At 40.8% G+C, this 18,329-nt stretch overlaps 1 protein-coding gene across 3 annotated transcripts in view; it reads left to right on the top strand.

Annotated features, from left to right (window-relative positions):
* PRRC2C (proline rich coiled-coil 2C) overlaps positions 1-18,329 on the top strand; it is a 70,400-nt gene that overhangs the window by 21,967 nt on the left and 30,104 nt on the right. For 2 of the 3 annotated variants that reach the window (XM_080348875.1, XM_080348873.1), the window contains exons 4-17: positions 836-942; positions 3,978-4,115; positions 5,719-5,954; positions 6,320-6,399; positions 7,334-7,467; positions 7,551-7,638; positions 7,918-8,053; positions 9,080-9,154; positions 9,930-10,539; positions 11,358-11,527; positions 12,148-12,394; positions 13,464-13,677; positions 14,475-16,838; positions 18,054-18,262. In XM_080348875.1, the coding sequence (XP_080205001.1) occupies positions 836-942; positions 3,978-4,115; positions 5,719-5,954; positions 6,320-6,399; positions 7,334-7,467; positions 7,551-7,638; positions 7,918-8,053; positions 9,080-9,154; positions 9,930-10,539; positions 11,358-11,527; positions 12,148-12,394; positions 13,464-13,677; positions 14,475-16,838; positions 18,054-18,262 (4,808 nt within the window). Of the gene's footprint in view, positions 1-835; positions 943-3,977; positions 4,116-4,696; positions 4,806-5,718; positions 5,955-6,319; positions 6,400-7,333; positions 7,468-7,550; positions 7,639-7,917; positions 8,054-9,079; positions 9,155-9,929; positions 10,540-11,357; positions 11,528-12,147; positions 12,395-13,463; positions 13,678-14,474; positions 16,839-18,053; positions 18,263-18,329 lie in introns of those variants that run through there. The other variant, XM_080348874.1, reaches the window with a different exon arrangement.

The following is an 18,329-nucleotide window of genomic DNA, read 5'->3' as shown; positions in this document are numbered from 1 at the left end:
GGACCCAGATGGAACTGACTTCTCATTAAGTCATTCTGGGCTGCTGGATTTGCCCCGTAGTTCTTGTTATATCAAAAATGAGTACTACTGAGCTGGAGGTCTTGAATTGTAGATACTAATGCTTTGGAGTCTTAAGTTGTCTGAATATGCAGATTTCAGAAACAGCTATTCTTGAAAGAAGTTAAACATCATCACTGAAGCTGTAGACTTCAAGAATATGCCTGTTCTTATATTGAACAAAATGAGTGCTTGTGTCTGCCTCCTCATTGTTAAGATGATGAAATTGAGACTTCATTCTTAATAGACTTAAACTTCTGGGATCTGGTTCATGATAGCAATAAATTGGTTTCACAAAGTGTTTAGCTTTCCTTATCAGTTCCTTTTACTTTATAATTTCAGACATATGTTTGTCTTCTCTCAGTTTATGGTGGTCTTTAAGTGCTTTTCTCTATTAGCTTCTGAGGCAAGAGAACATTATTCCAAATTATTTGATTCCATAGTTGTAGATTGATTGTTTTTTGGTTGTCCAGTACACTGCTTCAAAAGTTATAATTCCATTCATGCCTGACTGTGTTTTCTGCCCAGCCATTTTCATTCATTCTTCTGCACTTTGGGAAGTCTACTCTTGAAAGAATTAGCTAATTTATTCCAATTTTTAACTGTTACTATAATGACTCCTTTTATATAAGAAAATATTTTTTCAGCAGAAAACTATTTATTGGTCCTTCAGCTGCATAGCTACCTCGTTTGTTTCACTTGCTTGCAGTGGTAACCCTGATGATCTTATTCTGTGCTCACCCTTTTGTATTCAGAAGTGTTTTTCTTCTCATTCCAGACAGCCAGACGTGCCGCAGACACAGCCAAAACCTGCTGTTCCTGCTCCTCCAGAAGCAGCTCCTGTTGCCAAATCATGGGCCAACACCAAACCAGGTGGACAAGATGGTAAGTGATGTTTAAGGTGGAGGGGTTCTTGACTGGCCTAGCAGGCTGTGAGTGCTGCTGTGAGACCCCAAGATTCAGCAGCTGTTTAAGTCTTGACCTGGGCCAGTTGGAACCAAAAATGTTGTGGAAGCAAATTTTGTGGCCAGAGGGTAAGCTGGTCCCTTATCACTTGGGTGAGCTCCAGCCTGATGTAGCAGCTGGTCTGACTACCTTTTAAAAGGCTGGCACAGTCACCTCTTCTGGATTGACAGGGAATTGGTGGTGACAGATCTTGAACATGGCTGTGGTAACAAAGGAAAATCTCAGTCAGTAGTTATAATGCATACAATTTTGGCATGGGAAGGAGAACCATAAACAGTTATTGGTCATTCTAGTCATAATTTTGAATCATTTTGTGCAAAATGTAGTCTTGCTTCTACTTAAATGTCTGCTACTGCTACAATAATACTTATTCCTTTATTTTAAGATTCCTTGATTATTTTGTTTTCAAAGTGATAGTGTTCAAGTAGAAGTGTTTTTCTAGGAAAAGCATTAAAGGTTTGGGTTTTTTAACATAATTGTATGAAAGGATGGAAAACTATTTCCATTAGCCTGCACCTTAGTTTGAGTGGTTTCATTACAGATGTAAGATCAGAGCTAAATCTTTAGCATTTTTTTTTAATTGCTTGTAGAGTGAGAGCTTACTCGGAATTCCTCTGTCTCCATTATGAGAAATAACCTACAACATGTTTTATTCCTTAAATTTGAGACTTGCAAGCTTTATGAGGCTATCAAATAGAGTTTTGCCTTCCAAGTTGAAGTCAGCTCTCTTCTGGATAGACCTATGAATAGTAAAATCTGAATTGCATAGAGCTAACTTCTAAGACATTATTTGGAATTTGTTAACATTGCATATCTGATTTTGCCTTTTTTTTCAGTAAGTATTAGAAGTGACAATTCCAGATTCCCCACTTCTTGCTCTCCTCTCTAACTTTTAGTGTTTCCTCCTTTGTCAAATATAGGAACTCTCTCCGCCTTTAAGCTTTTGCAGGAGTTTTGTAGAATTAAAAAAAAAGGGAATTATCACTGATGGAAAGTGATCTGCATGCCAGCCTTTCTGCATAAGCTGATAAGATCATCTCTGTGACACAGGAAATAGTGATTTGGCTCAGTAGCTTCAAAATGCATTTAGCTAATTATGTTGTAGTTACTGTGGCAGCTTGTGTGCCAAGCCCAGATGGTGCTCCCTCATTTCTTTTAATTAATGCAGTAGTGGGTTTGCTGTTTCAAGAAGAAATGCAGAATGTGAATTGGTATCAGCTGCTTGTTCTACTCCTCAGTTTGAAACCTGGGTTACACCTGTTGTGCTCGTGCTTTCCTGATCTGCAATTGGCTGGTGGAACTTGTAGTTTTTCTAGATGCCTTGAACGCTTGCCAGCCGTCATTGTGTTCAGCTGGTGCCTCATGCTCTTGTAAGACTTCAGTTGAGTGAGACAAGACTGAATTCTTCTCTGATGCTATTGATGGTCATGCAGAAAGGGAAGACTTTCAAAATGTAATGGCAGCATGCATTGGCTAAGAGTTGGAGTTAATTGCTACCATAAATAACATCTTTGAATTCTTTAACTTCTGAACTTTTGGCTGACCATCTGGTTATTTCGGGTTGATAGCTTAGGCGCTGTCAAGCTGATCACTGAGGATGCTGTTGCTTTACAATTAAAACATTATTGCTCCCTCTGTGTAGACTTAAGCAGAAAACATTTTTCAAGTTTCATAAAACTCATGAATGTTGCATGCCACAGGACCTTCAAAGAGGCTCCCTTCCCTGGCAGGCCACCTAGTTAGAGTGGCTGCGGTTTTCTGTCCCCTTAAGGTACTAGATGTAGCTGCTTGGAATCATCAAGAAACAAGTTAATGTGATCTGTAGTAGGTGAACTTGTAATAAAGATTGAAAGATTCAAAGCAGTTTGTAGGCACAGGGATAGATAGTGGTATTTGCTGTTATGCCTTTACAAAGAAAGTATAAAGATTAAAGAGTTTATTCTGATTGACTCTTAACCTTCATCAACAAAAACAAACAACAACAAAAAAATCAAAACAACAGAATCCCTGTGTTTTATTATTTCACAGATAGGAGAAAACAGAAGCTTTTCTACCTGTTAGCTAGAAAAATGTCTATCATAGAGGTTGGGGGGTTTTGGATGGCATATGCTCAGATCCTTTTTTGTGAGTTTGCCCTATAGTCCATGTAGGCTAGTATGGTGTGTCTTATAGTAGCCAGTAGTAAAGACAGGTGTCGGAACAGGGCATTATTCAGACTATTGGAATACAAGTCTTCCCTCAGTAAGATTATCAGTGATTTGGCACTGGAATGCTGTTGACCTAATAGGTTAATACCCATTATGTGTAGGGGGAGTGTGGGAAATGGATTCAAAGTAAATGCTAAAAAAAGCTGCTAAAAAGGAAGACAATCTATATATTTTACTTCCCTACCATTTGCAACAGAAGTCTTAAATTCCAATCCAGAGTTAGGATGTCAAGGATTTTAGAAATCAAAGAAAGCTACAGTTCTGATACTTTTCTCATAATGTAAATATGTGATCTCTTAAAATCCTGAAGAATTATTTGTTATTAGAACAGTAATTAATCTTAAAGGCTTTTCCAGTAACATAGCTGCCATTTCTTGGATTGACTGTAGTTGTAGAATAAAACAAACAAAATTTCTATCTGGAAGGAGGGGCAAAAAAAATGTGGTAACAGAGCTGACGAACTTCAGGTACTCCTATGTTAAGTCTTGTTCCATTGCCCATTATTGCTCTAAGGTGCTTCTGGATTTTTCTCAGCCGCAACAAGTGTGATAGTTGGCCTAGTAAATTCAACTTTGGTAGCAAATATGAATACTTTACAAGGTTTGCTCTTCACTCATTTGAGTTATGTTACCAACAAATTAATGTGGCTTTAAAGATAATTTTTTTTAAGGATGATCAATCTTTTATCTCCTTCTGAACTGTTTTGACTACAGAAAGTTGTGACTTTGTGTATATCTTACTGTGTAGGTCCAGCTATTCAAGTAAATAGTTATTTCCAGCAAGAGTTTCCCAGTCTGCCGGCAGCTGGGGATCAGGAAAAGTCAGGCAAAGAGAAAGATGCTTCTGAAGAGCTTCATGGATCAGGACCCAACTTGCGACCGCAAAGTAAGTATATGCTACAAATTTTTGTGAAATTGCATGCGTTTGTGTGGGACTCATTTATTACAAGACTACTTGCATCTCATACAAAGTAAATTGATGGATTGGTTTAATTAACACACTTCTACACTGAACAAACAGATTTTTAGGGCTTTCTTTTGCTTTATTGTGTTCCTGGTGTGTGGAAAATAGGGTATTTAATCCTATCCTGCAGTTCACTTTTGCTTTCTACCACTTAGTACTCCATTTGTGCTCTGGGGAACATTTGTTACTTGCACAGCACTGGAATTTTCTTCCAGCTGCTCGATGTCACGAAAGCTAAAATACATTCTAAAATAAATCTCCTAATATTAACTTATCATATAAATCATCATTAAGGTTGTCCACAAATGTTAGTACTCCTGAGAGAGTAGCCTGAAAAATCCTGTAATCTACAGAAAGTGCTAGACAAGATGTGTGTTGCTTTCAGAGGGCTTGGGTTCTCAGGGGATCATAAACTAGATACTGTGTTCCAGGCCTCAGTTTATCTCAGTTTTTTTGTTAGGTCCTGCAGACTGAGGCCACGTGCTTGTTCAGGTCCTCACTTGATTTTGGTGTAAAGAATAAGTTGTCAAGATATTTGAGAGATGTCCAGCATCAAATTGAGAAACTGGCTACACACGCCTGTTCAGCGTGCTTCAGACAGTTACAGTTTTGGTCAGCACTGTACATGCTATATTAAGCCCTTCTTTCAGGTCTGACAGCAGAAAGCAAAATGAGCTTGGCAAGTGCTGCCCCTTTAGCAGCTGTGCTCCCCAGCAAAGATAAGTGGAAGAACTGTAATGGATACATAGGAGCACAGTTTAGCACTGCTTAAAGAGCTTGCACTCCTAAAGGAACATTATTTATAGTGTGCGTTTGAACTTTTTTTGGTCCCCATGGATCTGAGCACTTCTGCTAAGTTTGCTCTTTTTTTTTTTTTTTTTTTTTTTCTCTAACCCATGTTTCGTAGGCAGAAACTCCTAAAGGAATGGGCTGCCTGTCACAAGTGATAGGCCATTAAAATCCTTTACTTTTCCTAGACTTTTTGCTAGATATTCATATCCAGAAGTGCAGCTCTCATTGCTTCTGTTTCATTCTTATCAGACAGAGATAAACTCTGGCTACTTGTCTTTACTTAGAAAGACAAAGGTATGTGTTATTTTAAGCTGCTTGAGGGTTCTGCGGTGGACCTTTGCTGCTTAAAAGCTTCATCTTTCCCTTAACAGCACTCTCAAATTGATTCATCAGTGGCCCTGACTTGCCACAGCTAAAGCTCTCCTCTACTATTATCTGTATCCTTCTTAAATTGCATTATGTTTTGGAAGGTAGAGTAGGACAACTAGAGCAGTCTATAAACTTTAGTCTTCAGGCGCACAGCTGGATGCAGGGCTGAAAAGAATGAGAAAACAGACCCTGTTTTCTCAAGTGGCCCTTGCTTGCTTCAGTACCACATATGAACATGTGTCTGCACAGGTCGCTGTGTCACTGAAAACTGGGTGGGAAGAATGTGTTTTTCATCATGCCTGCCAGTAAATCTGTAATATAAAGTCTGTTCTTGTTTTTTCTTGTACTGATTCTGTCCTTGTAGATGCTACTAGTTGGAGAGAAGGTGGTAATAAGAGCAACTCGCCCAGTTCTCCATCTGATCAAGAAGCTAAGGCTCTTGGACAAGAAGATGGTAACGCGACACCTGCAGAACAAAACGATGGCCAGAAGGCAGCAGAGAAGAGGGATGTGCGGTTACCACAGGTTCCTCAGCCCAAGCTGAATGGCCAGCAGCCACCACCTATCTCATCTCAGTACAGAGCAATGATGCCACCTTATGTGAGTGATGGTCACATGAAAAGTTTTTAAGAAGCAGAGATCGGTTATTTGCTTGTGTGATTTCCTAATGCCCCTTTCTCCTCCCTTCGTAGCACACTTAGTAGTTCTGCTGGAAGGGGCAGCCGATTGCAGCTGACTCCTCAAAGGATGTGGCTGTCTGTTGCTGCTCCTGCTACACTGACTTTGAACTTGCCAGGAGTTCATTTACACTCGTAATCACTCCATCTTGGTGACTTCATGTCACACACTTTGTAATATTAAGCAAACTGTAAGAGTCTTGCTGTATTTCCAGTGTGATTCCTTTGATCTCAGTATGCTTAATGCAATATTTTTAAATGAATGGCTTTTTTTTAAATCTTTCTTAGATGTTCAATCAGTATCCTAGAATGGCATATCCTCCTTCCATGCAAGGTCCAATGAGATTTCCCAATTCTGAGCCTAGCAGGTAAGAAACTTTGTGTTATTTTTGTATGAGTATGAGCTCTCTGAGTCAATGGAAACAAACAAACAAAAATAAAAGAACACTTGCACTGAGTATTTTTGGTTGAGTATGCACTGCATAAGAAATACCACTGGTCAGTCTCGTAAGTTGGGCTTCTGTGGAGCAGTGCCATTGAGTGGTTTGTGTCTGACAACTCCACTACAAAACTTGAAGGAATTCTCCACATTACAGGATTTTTGATTGGGAAGAGCAGGAGTCACCTGAGGACACTGTTCAGCCAGTATTCAGCCAGTAAAAGCATTCTTCCATTGTTATAATGAAAGGAGTTAATTCCCAGTTCTCAACTCTACTGCTCTCCAAGTAAAGTAGAACTGTAATGCATTATAAAATTAATTTTCCTCCTTTCTGTGCATTTCTCCATAGCTGAGGATGGCTATGCACATGCATGAGGAAGCAAGAGATGCTATAGTACAAACTTTAATAAGTGATCTGTGGTTGGGATCAGGAAGAGGACTGAGAGGCTGAGAAGGATGGCTGGGAGAACTTGAGTATAGTCATAGGGAAAATGTACAGAACCTTTGACAGTGGGAAAGCATGGAAAGTATAAAGAAATATCTGAGGTGGATACATTGGTAATTAGAAGGATGTCAGATCTATGCAGTATGTTGTTTGAAAGCGACAAGGCATTCTGCTGTCAGCTAATGTTTCACTTGTTTGTGAAGTGGACAAGCAAAACTATAAGCATCTAATCTTGCATAAAGAACCATCTGGTGGTGTAGCAGTGATTATTTTGACTACATGTGGATTATAATTCACATATATACTGTAGCTGAGAGAACAATATTGTATACTTCAAATAATTGTCATACAAGTTGACCCTTTATCTGGTAATTTTTTGGGTAAATAGTGACAGTGGCCTTTGTTTCTCTCTTTTCAGAGGGCCAAGGGGAAGAGGGCCACCTTCATGGTGTTCAGAACCCATTGAGCGCCCATCCATTCTTAGTGCTAGTGAACTTAAAGAACTTGATAAATTTGATAATCTAGATGCTGAGGCTGATGAAGGCTGGGCAGGTAAGAAATAAAATTAATGATTTCTGTTATTTCTACATTGAATCTTTCTGAAAGATTAATTGAATATTTGCTTATGCATTCAGGTGCTCAGAGTGAAGTGGATTACACTGAGCAGTTGAACTTCAGTGATGATGATGAACAAGGAAGTAGTCAAAAAGAGAAGGAAAGTGGGTGAGTTGGTATTGCCAATTGAGTGTGAATGCCACTTAACTAGCTTAGCTTTTGGAAAGGTTGAATGAAATGAGTGCAAGTACTCACTCCCATAACATTTATTCCAATAATTTAATACCTTATTAAATTGCATTGGCTGCCTGTAGACTCCAGTCAGCTGGGCATGTAGTAGAAATGATCCTTGCTGAAAAATGTTCCTTATACTTGGTAAAAAACATTGAGGATAGAAGATACCTGTGTGGAGTATACCTTCAATTTTTCTTATTTCTTTGCACATAGTGATGAACAAACACCATCAAAAGATTCCCAGAGTCCTGATGGCCAGAAGGAAGCAGAAGAACAGACTAAGTCTGCCACCCAGGTTTCCACAGCAGCAACCAAAGGGTCTTATAGCAAAAGCTCTCAGCCTGATCAGGTTTGTGTGTTCTTCAGCTCTTCTGGCAACAGCCTCATCAGGAGAGGTCTGACTCAGGTGTCAGGTCAATTAAGGTTATGAACATGAGTGAAAGCACTAGCTACTACTTATCTGAGCTGTGATAACTGATCAGGTGCTGCTTAGTCAACTTGGCTACTTCTGGTCGCAAAATAAAAATAGGATGTCTTTATCTAGTGTGTTCTAATCCACAGTTGTGAGGGGATGAGAACTCTTGTGTCAGTTACTGCAACTCAGCTAACAAGCTTTAACTCAATACTTGTCTGTCCATCCCTGTAATAGTGAATGAAGTCATTCTGGTGTCCGTCATGTTTCATAGTGGCACAGAGTAAATAGCACCCTTTTGGCACACTCATCTTTCCTGGGTGTGGGGTTGTTGGGTGTGTTTTGGTTTTTAATTTTTTTTGGTACCGTGACCCACTTTCTTCAGAGCAACTTAGCAGTAATGTGTCAGCTCACTTCTGACATCTCAGTCAGATTTTATACAGACTTTGGAGAATTCATCAGCTCAACTGTTTTGCTTTTGGGTTTATCCTCTAGTAGAGGAAGACTGGCAACCACCTCAGCTTGTGCTTGCTTCAGCCCCTTCTTTTTTTTTTCCCCAGACAAAGCTACTGTTGGCTTTATCTGAAAATTTCCCAGAAGTGTTTTCTCTTGATACTGGTAATAATAAAACTGGAAGATCTTGAATTGGTTTTACTTGCACTTTCTCTATATATAAATGTCCCAGTTTCTTTCAGGGTTTGATGCTACATTGAATCTGAGGAAAAACAGTGCAGTAATATAAACTCTGAAATTTGGATGTGTGAATTGTTAAAGTAATTGTGTAGCTCTCAGTACATAAAGTGGAAATGTTCTTAGCCTTGGTTTGCATGCAAATTTATATTGTATGCAGATAGTTCATTAGGTGTAGTATCTTAATGCAGTATAATGTAGTAAATCTGAAATTTATCAGCTTGACTGTTGTTAAAAGCTTGCTTAACCCTTGTACTTCATCTGATCCAACAGGATCGGGGTCCAGCACAGCCTTCTATACATGAAAGAGGTGGTCCTGCTCTTCATCCAAAATCTATTCTACCACCGGTAAGAAAGATTAGAACTTTCCTCATGTCCTTGAGTTAAATTCTTTAATGCTGTGGTGGAGGGATTTTGACTCAGAAAAGGAAAAATATGCTTTACACAGGGATAAGCCTTTTCTTTAGCAAGTGAAATGGTCATAGTGCCTGGGACCAGTAAGAGTGGGACTCCAACAGAGCTGTGCTGCTAGTTGTGTAAAGCAGCACCATCTTGTAAGTGGCATATGAAATGCATGAGAACTTCAAGAGCTTTCAGTTCTCCAGCCCCATTTGGAAAGTAGAGAGGACAGGGGCATGAGAACAGTGCTGGAGGTCTGGCTGCCAAGGCAGGTGAGGAGATGAAGTCCCAATTGAAATGTGTGTATAGTAACTTCTTACCGATTTTTCAACAGTCCTTATTAAAATCTCTGTTAACCTGAGCTACCTTGCATTTCGTTGGCTCTTTGGGGGACTTTTGTCTGAGATCTGCCCTGAGTATCTGTGATTTAGGGCAGTGTGTAACCAAATCTAAAAGGTGTTTGTCATCTTTACTGTCACTGTGCCTTAGTGATGGGGAGAAGGAGTGACGTGAGCCCAAATAAATCTTTACCTCTCCTTTTTGAGCTCAGGTTGCTTGAGTCTGAACTGGAGCAGGAAGGTGGAGGCTTGCTTTTTTTATCCAAATCTTGATTTTTAAAGGTGCCATGCAAATACATGTGTTGACAGATAGTTAAATATAGTATTTCAACTCGTTATTTATATAATACGTGCTTGACTTGACCTAACCAATGCTAATATTGCAGCACCCACCTCCACCTGATCGCCAGATAGGACCTGGAAGGCAGGGACCCTTTCCCCCTAAACCAGTACCAGATGAAGATGAAATCTGGAAACAGAGGAGACGACAGCAGTCAGAGATATCCGCTGCGGTTGAGCGAGCCCGTAAGCGACGAGAAGAAGAAGAAAGAAGAATGGAAGAACAGCGAAAAGCAGCTTGTGCTGAAAAGCTGAAACGGTTAAATGAGAAATTTGGCTGCATGACAAAACCCTCCCGGGAAGACCCTCTGAAAGAGAGGGAGAGGGAGAGAGAGAGGGAGCGGGAGAGGGAAAGAGAAAGGGAACGGGAGAGGGAAAAGGAAAGGGAGCGGGAGAGAGAACGAGAAAGAGAAAAAGAAAGGGAGAAGGAAAAAGAAAAAGAAAGGGAAAAGGAAAAAGAAGAAAAAGAAAAACTGGAGAAGGCAAAAGAACAAGAACTAGGGAAAGAAAAAGAGATAGAAAAAGAAGAGAAGGAGATTGAAAAAGAGAAAGAAGAGGAGAAGCCAGTACATGAGGTTCCTGAGCCTGTTGAACCTGTGGCAACACCTGCAGTAGAAAAACAAGAAAGTGAAACCAGGAACAACAAGGAAGAAAAAGGTATGCTTGCATGCGAGTAGGAGTTGTCTGTCTTAAAGCTGAGTCACAGAGCATAGTTGTAATCTAGGAGTCTAATTTGCATACCTAATTAACTTGGTGCATCTAGACCATTTATTTTCCTGGTACATTACAGCTGCTAACTGTCCTTTTAGCTAGACCTGTTCGACCAACTCATCAAAATGTTAAAGGAAAAACTGGGCTCTGTCATTTTGGCTGGACTTTGAAGAATACAGAAAGAAAAGCCGTTTTTCTTTTCTTGCTAAAGGAGGGTCAGCAACTCATGCTGCTAAAAAGCAATGTAAATTATTTCAGCTATTCTGTTCTTTCTGCAAGCCTAGAGAAGTAGACACAAAGAGCGCGTATTTAAGCTCGGTGCTTTTTTTTTTTATAGTGGAACTTGAATGCCACAAGATAACTGTTAGACTGTGCTTAAGAAGGTTGTGTTATCCTTTAAATGGATAAAAGTGATTGTAAAACCAAACCTTGGTTTATAAAAGATTCAAGTCAAATGTAATATGGTAGCACTGAGACAGCACTTCTTAAATCACATAGTAGCTACAACGTAAATGCCAGTGGTCAATTAGCCAGTGTATTTGAATTTAAAAGGGGCACTGAGAGATGTATTAACAACATTTGTTCTGAGGGATTGTTTTTTTTAACTATTTTTGCCTATATTGGTTTTGCAAACTAAGGCTGTGAGGTTAGAGAAGGCAGACTGTTTTCATTTTAGAACAAAATACTCTATCTGACATTGTCGTGAAATTGTTGTAGTTTTAAGATTCATTTTTGTCTCCTACATCTCTTTTCTTTTTTTTCAGAAGATCAAGCAGTCTTTACACGACAAGACAGTGGTCGGAATGAGAAAGAGATTTCACAGGTGACTCATGAGAGTGAGCCAGATTCAGGATCTCAGCCTCGTCCTGCTGTTTCCTCAGGCTATTCTAAACAGTTCCAGAAATCATTACCGCCAAGATTTCAGAGGCAGCAGGTAACTAACCAGTTCATTAAAAGAAGGAAGTTCATTAAAGGAATGATTTCTTCTGCCTCTTTCTGAATAAGAATGTGACCACAGGAGTTTCAAAAAGCTTAAGTTGTTGGTTTCCAGCTTCTATAATATGTATGGAATTGGCAGGAATTGCTCTGCATTGAAACTCTTCTTGTCACTTCTAAAGTGTGCAAGTGAGCAGAAGGCAAGAGGCTTTTAGAACTGGCCATTTTTTCATCACTTACCAAAGTGGAGCATTGCCCTGTGGAACCTGGGAGTTATGATCATTGTTTCTGCAGCTTTTCCGTAATGGACATGACACTTACAAATATTATTTGGACTTGGATCCTATGGGCTGATAGAGCACTCTGCATTAATGACATGCCTGAAGTAAAGGTTATTCTGTGTCTCTGCTGAATACCAGCAAATCAGTAGCTATTCTAAATTGTCCAGTCTGGTTTTCCCCCTTTTCTCGTAGTTCATCCTGATGCACGTTTGCGATTAATTTTCAGAATGCTTAGTGTCCTGGACATAACTGTACTTGTTGTTTCCAAAAGTTATTTAAATTCTGCTCAAGTCTTCATCTTGACAAAAGTCTTGTACTATTGTTTTCTGTTACGCAGGAGCAAATGAAACAGCAGCAGTGGCAGCAACAACAGCAAGGTGTCCTTCCACAGTCTGCTCCCTCGCAGCCGTCGAGTGGCCCTGTCCCGCCTCCCCAGCACAGACCCCTTTACCAGCCCATGCAACCACATCCTCAGCATTTAGCTTCAATGGGCTTTGATCCACGGTGGCTTATGATGCAATCTTACATGGACCCACGAATGATGTCCGGAAGACCTGCAATGGATATGCCTCCTATTCATCCAGGTAAAATTCAGCAGCACCTTCTGACCATTGAACTTTTTTGGTTTTGAAATAGAAGTCTTTTGCTGACCACACTATGTATGGTAACAGTGAATGGGTAGGGTTTTTTTAGAAAGAAAACTATATTCTTTTATTGTTTGAGACAAAATAGATTTTAGTAATACTGGAAAAATTATAGTCATGTGTCAATGTGTATCTTTGACTATAAAGTAAAATCACAGCTTTCTCCTGTAATGCAGGTATGGCAGTGTCAGTTAAGGATGTACTCAGAATGTTGGTGTAAGCCTTGCTTTGTTACAGATATTAAGGCTGGCCTGGGTTAAGTTGAACTGAGAAAAATACTGTATTTACTTTTTGTGTTTCATTACATGTTAGCACTTGATACTGCTTTGCTTATTTAAAACAAACCATGAAATTTTGTTTATTAGCACTTCTAGAGTTTTACTAAATTTGTATTTTCAGATTCTTGGCTCTAAAACATCCTTTTTAATTTGTGGAATGGCCATGTGACTTGCAGCTAGGAAAGCTATTGTGCATAAATAATACAAGTCTGGCATGCAGTATAACAGAGATACTTACCCAGCTCATGAGCAAAAGAATAGGTATCCTGAATGAGTACAAGGAATTGAATGGAAGTAATGGCAGGCTAAGCAAAGACAGTGAAAACTCTGGAATTTCTTTTAAATTTTACCCCGAAAAAGGACCCAAAGTGCTTAGTAGAGCACAAAAATCCCACCTGTGTGTACACCCATATTGCCTTTTCCCATTCAGATCTTGCATCAGAAACTTCACCCACAAGTTTACAGGTCTACAAACCTGGTTTGTCCCATTACAGTGGAAGGAGACAGGTTTTCGTTTTCTTGGTACTAGTGGGGAATATGATTTAGTCATTCTGAAGTCAGCTGGCAGTGAGTAGACATTTGATTTCAACAACAGAAGGCACAGAGGAAGGGAGATCAGAGGAGAGAGAATAGTCTTCTTCAGTACCTCCTGATATGCTTTGTTTGTCTTGAGGTGGGGTTGTTTGCTAATGTTAAACTGGTTTAAATTGTTGAACTTAAATCTGTCACAGGAATGATGCCTCCCAAACCACTGATGAGAAGAGACCAGATAGAGGGATCAGCAACTAGTTCAGATTCATTTGAACATATAGCTCGCTCAGCAAGAGAGCACACCGTTCCTCTGTCAGAGCCCCGCATGATGTGGGGGTCAGACCCGTACCCTCACGCAGAATCTCAGCAACCTAGTTCTCCTCCCAAAGTGTTAGAAGAGCCTGATGACTTGAGGTAAGCCCGAGTTACGTGCTCTTGTGTGTCTGTTCTCCAAGCCATCCGTGCTTACATGCTTGGCTGTAATTTGTGTTGTAAAACGCAGTTTAAACTGAGGCACAGCTGCTTTTCCCGCAAAACTTCAAAAGGAGTTGAGACTGGGGGATGCTTGGCGCTGTTGTATAGGACAAGAGACATGCCTGCCTCGTACAGAGTGGGATGTAGAAGGACAATTTACCCCTTGTTTAGCATCTTTAAACTAGTTTGAATGGTGATTGCAGTAATATTTTGAATTTTCGGTTTTCTAGAATACTCTAGAATAGTGCTTTCATGTTCTCCATCTGCTCTCCATACCCACATATCAGAGAACTTCTGTCTGATGTATATTAGTTTCAAAAGTGGCATGTTAAGTACAAGTGGTATAAAGCAAGAAAGTCACTTTGGACCTTGACTGCATGATGAATGGCCAGGAAGGCTTCCTCTACATCTTAAAAGTACCCAAAAATTCTTTTTGCTGTACTAATGTCTGGGTAGTAAGTGTGATATTAGCCTGCTAACTTGGAAGTTCCATTTAAAATTGCGTGTATAGCCAATAATAGATTCCTGAAGCAAATTGTATATTTGACTCAGAACTCTTAATCGGAATAAAAGAAAACTGACCTCCACAACTAGCAGCCACTGTGAAAATTAATACCTGTTATTTCCTTGATCTGATATTAATCCTTCATAGAAACAAAAAACTATTTCATTTAAGTAAACACTGATGAGTAAAATTTTCTCCCTCACCCTAACATTCTTTATTGCTTGCTGTTCAGGTCTGAGGCACACTTGGAGCAAGAACGTACTGCTGTCCCTGCTGCTGCTTATCCTGTAGAACACAACCAGTTGGACCCTCATCCAAAGACAGACTTTTTCAGAGAGTCAGGGGAGTTGGAGGTACAGAAGTTTCCAAGCAGGCCTTTGGAAGACGTGCAGCCTCTCCAAACTGACAAACCTAACACTGCTGTTAATTTTGAAGGAGTGAATGAGAAAGTTACACGTAGCTCTCCAGAAGAATTGGTGCCTGTGGCTGAAAGTCATTCTTCACTGAAGAGAAGCATTTCCCATGGTTCAAGTCACTCTCTAAAATCGGAAGACCAGAGGAATGAGACAGTAACAAATATCCCTAAATTAAGTAACAGGTCTGTTGAGACAAAAGAGACAATTGAGAGACTCGAGATTAAGCCCAAAAAAGAAATTTTGATTAGTAATAGAACATCAGAAGGACCAAAACCTGAAAAAACTTTCAAACCTAAGTCTGAAACAAGATGGGGTCCTAGGCCAGGTTATGGCAGAAGAGATGAAGGTGGTGATAGACCAGTAAGAAGATCGGGTCCTATTAAAAAGCCTGTGCTTAGAGATATGAAGGAAGAGCGTGAACAGAGAGAAGAGCGTGAACAGAGGAAGGAGAAAGAAGGAGAAAAGCCAGCTAGTGAAAAGCCTGGCAAGTCTGAAAAAAGTGACAAAAAGGAAGCACCTCAAGTGCCTCTGCCTCCGGCTGAGCCTGAGACATCCGCCTCCAGCAGCGCTGCTCTGATTAAGAAGATAACCCTGGATGCTGCTCCGACACCAGCAAGCCAGGAGAGCCGTCAAACGGAACCTGCAGCTAAAGCTGTGGTTCAGCCACCTGCGCCTGCAGTCATGCAGCAGCTACCGGCTGCTCAGCCTGCTGCTCCACAGCTTCCCCCTGCGCTACCACAGCAGCCGCCTGCTCAGCCAGCAACACAGCAGCAGCCACATGTTCAGCAGCCTGCTACTGCAGTGAAGGAAGAAAAGCAGACTGAGAAGGTTGTTAGCAAGGAGGTTGTGGAGAAACCACGCTTAGAAACCAGACCTGTGAAAAGAGAGCCTGGCTTACCACCTAGGACATACTGGAAAGAGGCTAGGGATAGAGACTGGTTCCCAGATCAGGGATACAGAGGCAGAGGTCGTGGGGAGTATTATTCTAGAGGTCGTAGCTACAGGGGTTCTTACGGAGGACGTGGTCGGGGTAGTAGAGGCCATAATAGAGAGTACCCACACTACAGAGATCCCAAGCCTAGATCAGAACACGTGCCTTCAGGGCCTGTTAGGCAAAGGGAAGAGAGTGAAACTCGTAGCGAGAGTTCTGACTTTGAAGTAATCCCAAAACGGCGGCGACAGCATGGTTCAGAGACGGATTCTGACAGTGAAGTTCACGAAAGCGCAAGTGACACACTGCTTTCAGACAAAGACAGTCTAATCAAAGGCAAGCACCCAAAAAGAGAAGAGCGAGCTGATGTCAAGAAACCTCCAAAGCCCCTGTCATTCAAACCTGAAAATGCTATCAGAGTAGACAACAGATCCCTAGAAAAAACATACGTCAGAGATGATGAGAACAAACCCAAACCAGGATTTCTTCCTAAAGGAGAGCCTTCTAGACGGGGCAGAGGCGGAATGTACAGGCGTGGTGGCAGGGATCCTGGTGGTCGTCCTCCACGTCCATCCACAATAAGGAGACCAGCCTACAGAGAGAATCAGTGGAACCCTAGGCAAACAGAGATCATTAAACCAGAAGATGGGCAGCCTCCGAGAAGAAACGAACATTATGGTCCTATACCAGTTGACAAAAGACCTCCAAAATTTGAGAGAAAATTTGATCCAAATAGAGAGAGGCCACGAAGACAGAGGCCTGCTCGACCTCCAAGGCAAGATAAGCCACCACGCTTTAGGCGCCTAAAAGAAAGAGAGGCCGCATCAAAGATAAATGAGGTGGTAACCAGCTCATCAACAAGTGCCACAGTTAGTAATGCGGTTAATGAACCCTCCAACACTGCTTTGGATGTGTCAGGAAGTAAGACACCCGACTTGTCCAACCAGAACTCATCAGACCAGGCAAATGAAGAGTGGGAAACGGCTTCAGAAAGCAGCGACTTCAATGAGAGGCGGGAGAGGGATGAGAAGAAAACAGCAGATGCAGCAGCACAGGTGGCTGCAAAAGCAGGTGAAAATGCTGGAGCTCCAAAAAGGGAAATAGCCAAGAGAAGTTTTTCTAGTCAGCGGCCTGGAATAGACCGTCAAAACCGACGTGGCAACAATGGGCCAACTAAACCAGGGAGGAACTTCTCAGGGCCTAGGGGTGAAAGGCGGAGTGGTCCTCCTCCCAGGAATGGAAAAAGAGGGTGAGTACCAGCTTCTGTTAGGAAGCACATATGGTCTTAGTCTTGTCCTCTTGTGGTTCAAAATCATGAGTAGTTAATTTAGATTTGTAATAACTGTTAGAAAAGAGAATAAGACTTAACACATGCACCTGTAGCTGTGTACTTTCTGGTTTTTTTTCTTTTATATACAGACACTTGGAACACAGGGTTAAGAGCAGAGTATTCTTAGTGTGTGCAGTGTTAAAGTCTAATTTTTAAAAAATGCAGTGCTGTTTCTCAGAGTTGAGCTGTGTTTTTCAAGATTTGGATGCAAGCTGAAATGCTAGCGTGAGCAGTTTTGCACTTTAATATACAGGTTGCTGCATCACATTTGGCTTTTTGTATTTTTAGATCAATCACCTAGCGTAGACAAGCAAGTTGAGGAATGTTTGCCCATGGGACTGTTTTGTTTCTCCATGCTAAAATCGATTGAAACATGATCATTATCTAATGTTACTATTTGCCCACTGTTTTGTAGTCACACTGCACAGTAGTCTGACAAGTGGGAGGCAGGACAAGGCATTCCTTCACTGGATGCTTACCCTGTACTCCAGGACTCTTGTGCTTGTAGGCTGTTGTATCCTAAGTTCAGGTTTTACTTGGGCTTAAAAATTTCTGATCAGTGCTCTAACCTCTGAGTGAAAACTATTAAAAGTTTCTTTGGCTAGTCACTTAAAGATGATGTTAAAGCAAAAGCTGGGTATTTCAGGTTCTGCAGCAAAGTTAGAATGCTGCAAATCTGATTTCTTATGGCTTTAGATAGCTTTTGGGAAGTGAGCCTGTGGAGCAAGTATGTTGTACCTTGTTTATATATTTGCTCACATTGCATGCTATAAGCTGCTGTTTGGGTTTTTTTTCCATGGAAGGCTTTACTGAGTTCTGAATTGCATACTTGTTGACTTTTAGTGTCCCTAGCTACATAGACCAAACCAGAGGTGACCTTAAAATTATGCATTTTTTAGTGTGATTCCTTTTGGTAGCAGGACATTTGATATGTCCCCAAAACGGCTTTGCTGTTAAGCTTCTGCTCACTGAGGAGGTGACTAAAAGTCTGTAGCTTACTAAGAAGTGGCATGTTAGACATGTGTAACCCTATAACGTGATCTGCATTCACTTGCTAGCTCCTTCCTGAGCGTTTTCTATGGCTGGTCATTAATTTTGCCTTTTTTTTCTTTTTTTTTTTTTTTTTTTATATAGGCCATTTGAAGAGCAGACAGCCATTGTCCCTAGTGTTGATCCCACCAACAGCAACTCTGTGCATCAGGAGGAAGGAGGTGTTACTGCTGCAGGACAAAAGACCACCAAGGATGCAAGTAGCAAAAAGAGAGAAGAGCCTAAGGCTGGTCCAAAGAAGCCTAAAGAAAAAGCAGATGCCTTGTCTCAATTTGATCTTAATAATTACGCAAGTATGTACCGATAAAATGCTAACAACAATTTGTAATCTTGCTAGCTTTCCTGCATATAGAGCTAGAT

The sequence above is a fragment of the Nesoenas mayeri genome, assembly GCF_963082525.1.
Source record: "Nesoenas mayeri genome assembly, chromosome: 8".
NCBI lineage: Eukaryota > Metazoa > Chordata > Aves > Columbiformes > Columbidae > Nesoenas > Nesoenas mayeri.
This window is presented reverse-complemented; position numbering and strand designations above follow the sequence as displayed.